This window comes from Trichinella spiralis (genome assembly GCF_000181795.1).
Source record: "Trichinella spiralis strain ISS 195 chromosome Unknown Scfld1, whole genome shotgun sequence".
In the NCBI taxonomy this organism is placed as follows: domain Eukaryota; kingdom Metazoa; phylum Nematoda; class Enoplea; order Trichinellida; family Trichinellidae; genus Trichinella; species Trichinella spiralis.
This window is the reverse complement of record NW_003526940.1, coordinates 1,875,567-1,876,862: the sequence shown is the minus strand read 5'-3', so window position 1 is coordinate 1,876,862 and position 1,296 is coordinate 1,875,567. Positions and strand designations below refer to the sequence as shown.

General features: G+C 35.0%; 1 protein-coding gene across 1 annotated transcript; it reads left to right on the top strand.

Annotated features, from left to right (window-relative positions):
• Positions 1-40: 40 nt before the first annotated feature.
• On the top strand, positions 41-917 carry Tsp_07574 (receptor expression-enhancing protein 5; the record flags this gene model as incomplete). The annotated part of the gene is made up of 2 exons (XM_003381846.1): positions 41-88; positions 821-917. Coding segments are annotated over 2 exons (145 nt in total), but the record flags the coding sequence as incomplete, so codon positions are not given.
• Positions 918-1,296: the final 379 nt, after the last annotated feature.

Here is a 1,296-nt window from a genome sequence, read left to right as displayed (position 1 = left end):
GAAATCCTGGAAATTTATGTTCAAAAATATAAATTTCTAGTACATTTTGTGTAAATTGTATTGAATTTGTTTTTCCAATATCAAATACGTAAGATGTAGGTCACTTCTAGATGAAGCACTTTACTACAGCAGACACACACACACAAACACAAACACCAAAAAAGCACAACAACATGCCTACTGTATTTATGAGATACTCATGTGCAATGCTCATTTTTTAACAGATTAAGTACATATGCTACATTTTCTCCTTCGTTTCATTCTTTTTGAGTTGCTAATATCATGTAGTCTTGCCATTTTTCCAGAGTGTAGCGCCTGCAACTGCTGCGTCTCAGACTTTGTTCATTTAAAGTGCTATTTTGCTGTCTTCTGATTTCTGTGTCATTCTCTGAGAATCGGTTTGACACATCCAAAGTGCCATTTCGCGTCCTTAGTTGATTCGCATGCTTCTGTTTTTTCCTGCCACGAGTACTTCATAAGACAATTCTCCTGTCTGATGATCTATAATCCCTGGGTTCCATCCTCTATTCAGCTCATTCGCTATCCACACTTCTTCTCCTATCCTGAATTCTCTGCTCTTGCTCTTGTTATCATGATAAATTTTCTGCTTCCATATTTCGATGTCTTTTTTGGTATCCAAATCCAGTTTAATTCTGTCCAACAATATCGGTTATCTTTTTCCCACATGTAATTCTGCCAGAGATCGTCCTGTTGTCTTGTGTGGTGTATTCCTATATGATAATAATAATGTCTCAACTCGCATGCTTATCTCACCGTTAATTTGAGAATTATTTCCTGAAATTGCTATTCATTTCTGCAGCTCATGCTTTGCTTTTGATAACCCAGTGTTGGATTCATTGCAGACTACAATGCTGGATCACCTAAATTCTTTCATAAACCAGTATTTAAACATATAACAGTCAACAAGAAAGAACAAGGTACGCATTTAGCCTAAAAGGCAATATACTTCAAATGATTTTTATTGGCTAACGTTTCATAGATAATAGCTAACTATCGGTCACTAAATTGTTATGTAGAAATTATAATGGCAATGATTTAGTTGCTTATTAGAGTAGAGGGTAGAAGTTGGAACTATATTGGGAGAAGACAGAACGTCTTTGTTAATGAAAATTAAATACAAATTGTCGCGTACATGTGGGAATGCTGGAATATGGGAAAACTTTTTGCATAATGTTCCTTATAAATATGGCACCTTAATCGGTCATCAGTTTTTATTTTGTTCGTTGGTTCAAAATTAGCCATTTATTCATATGTGCCTTTTCCAAAATGGAAAAA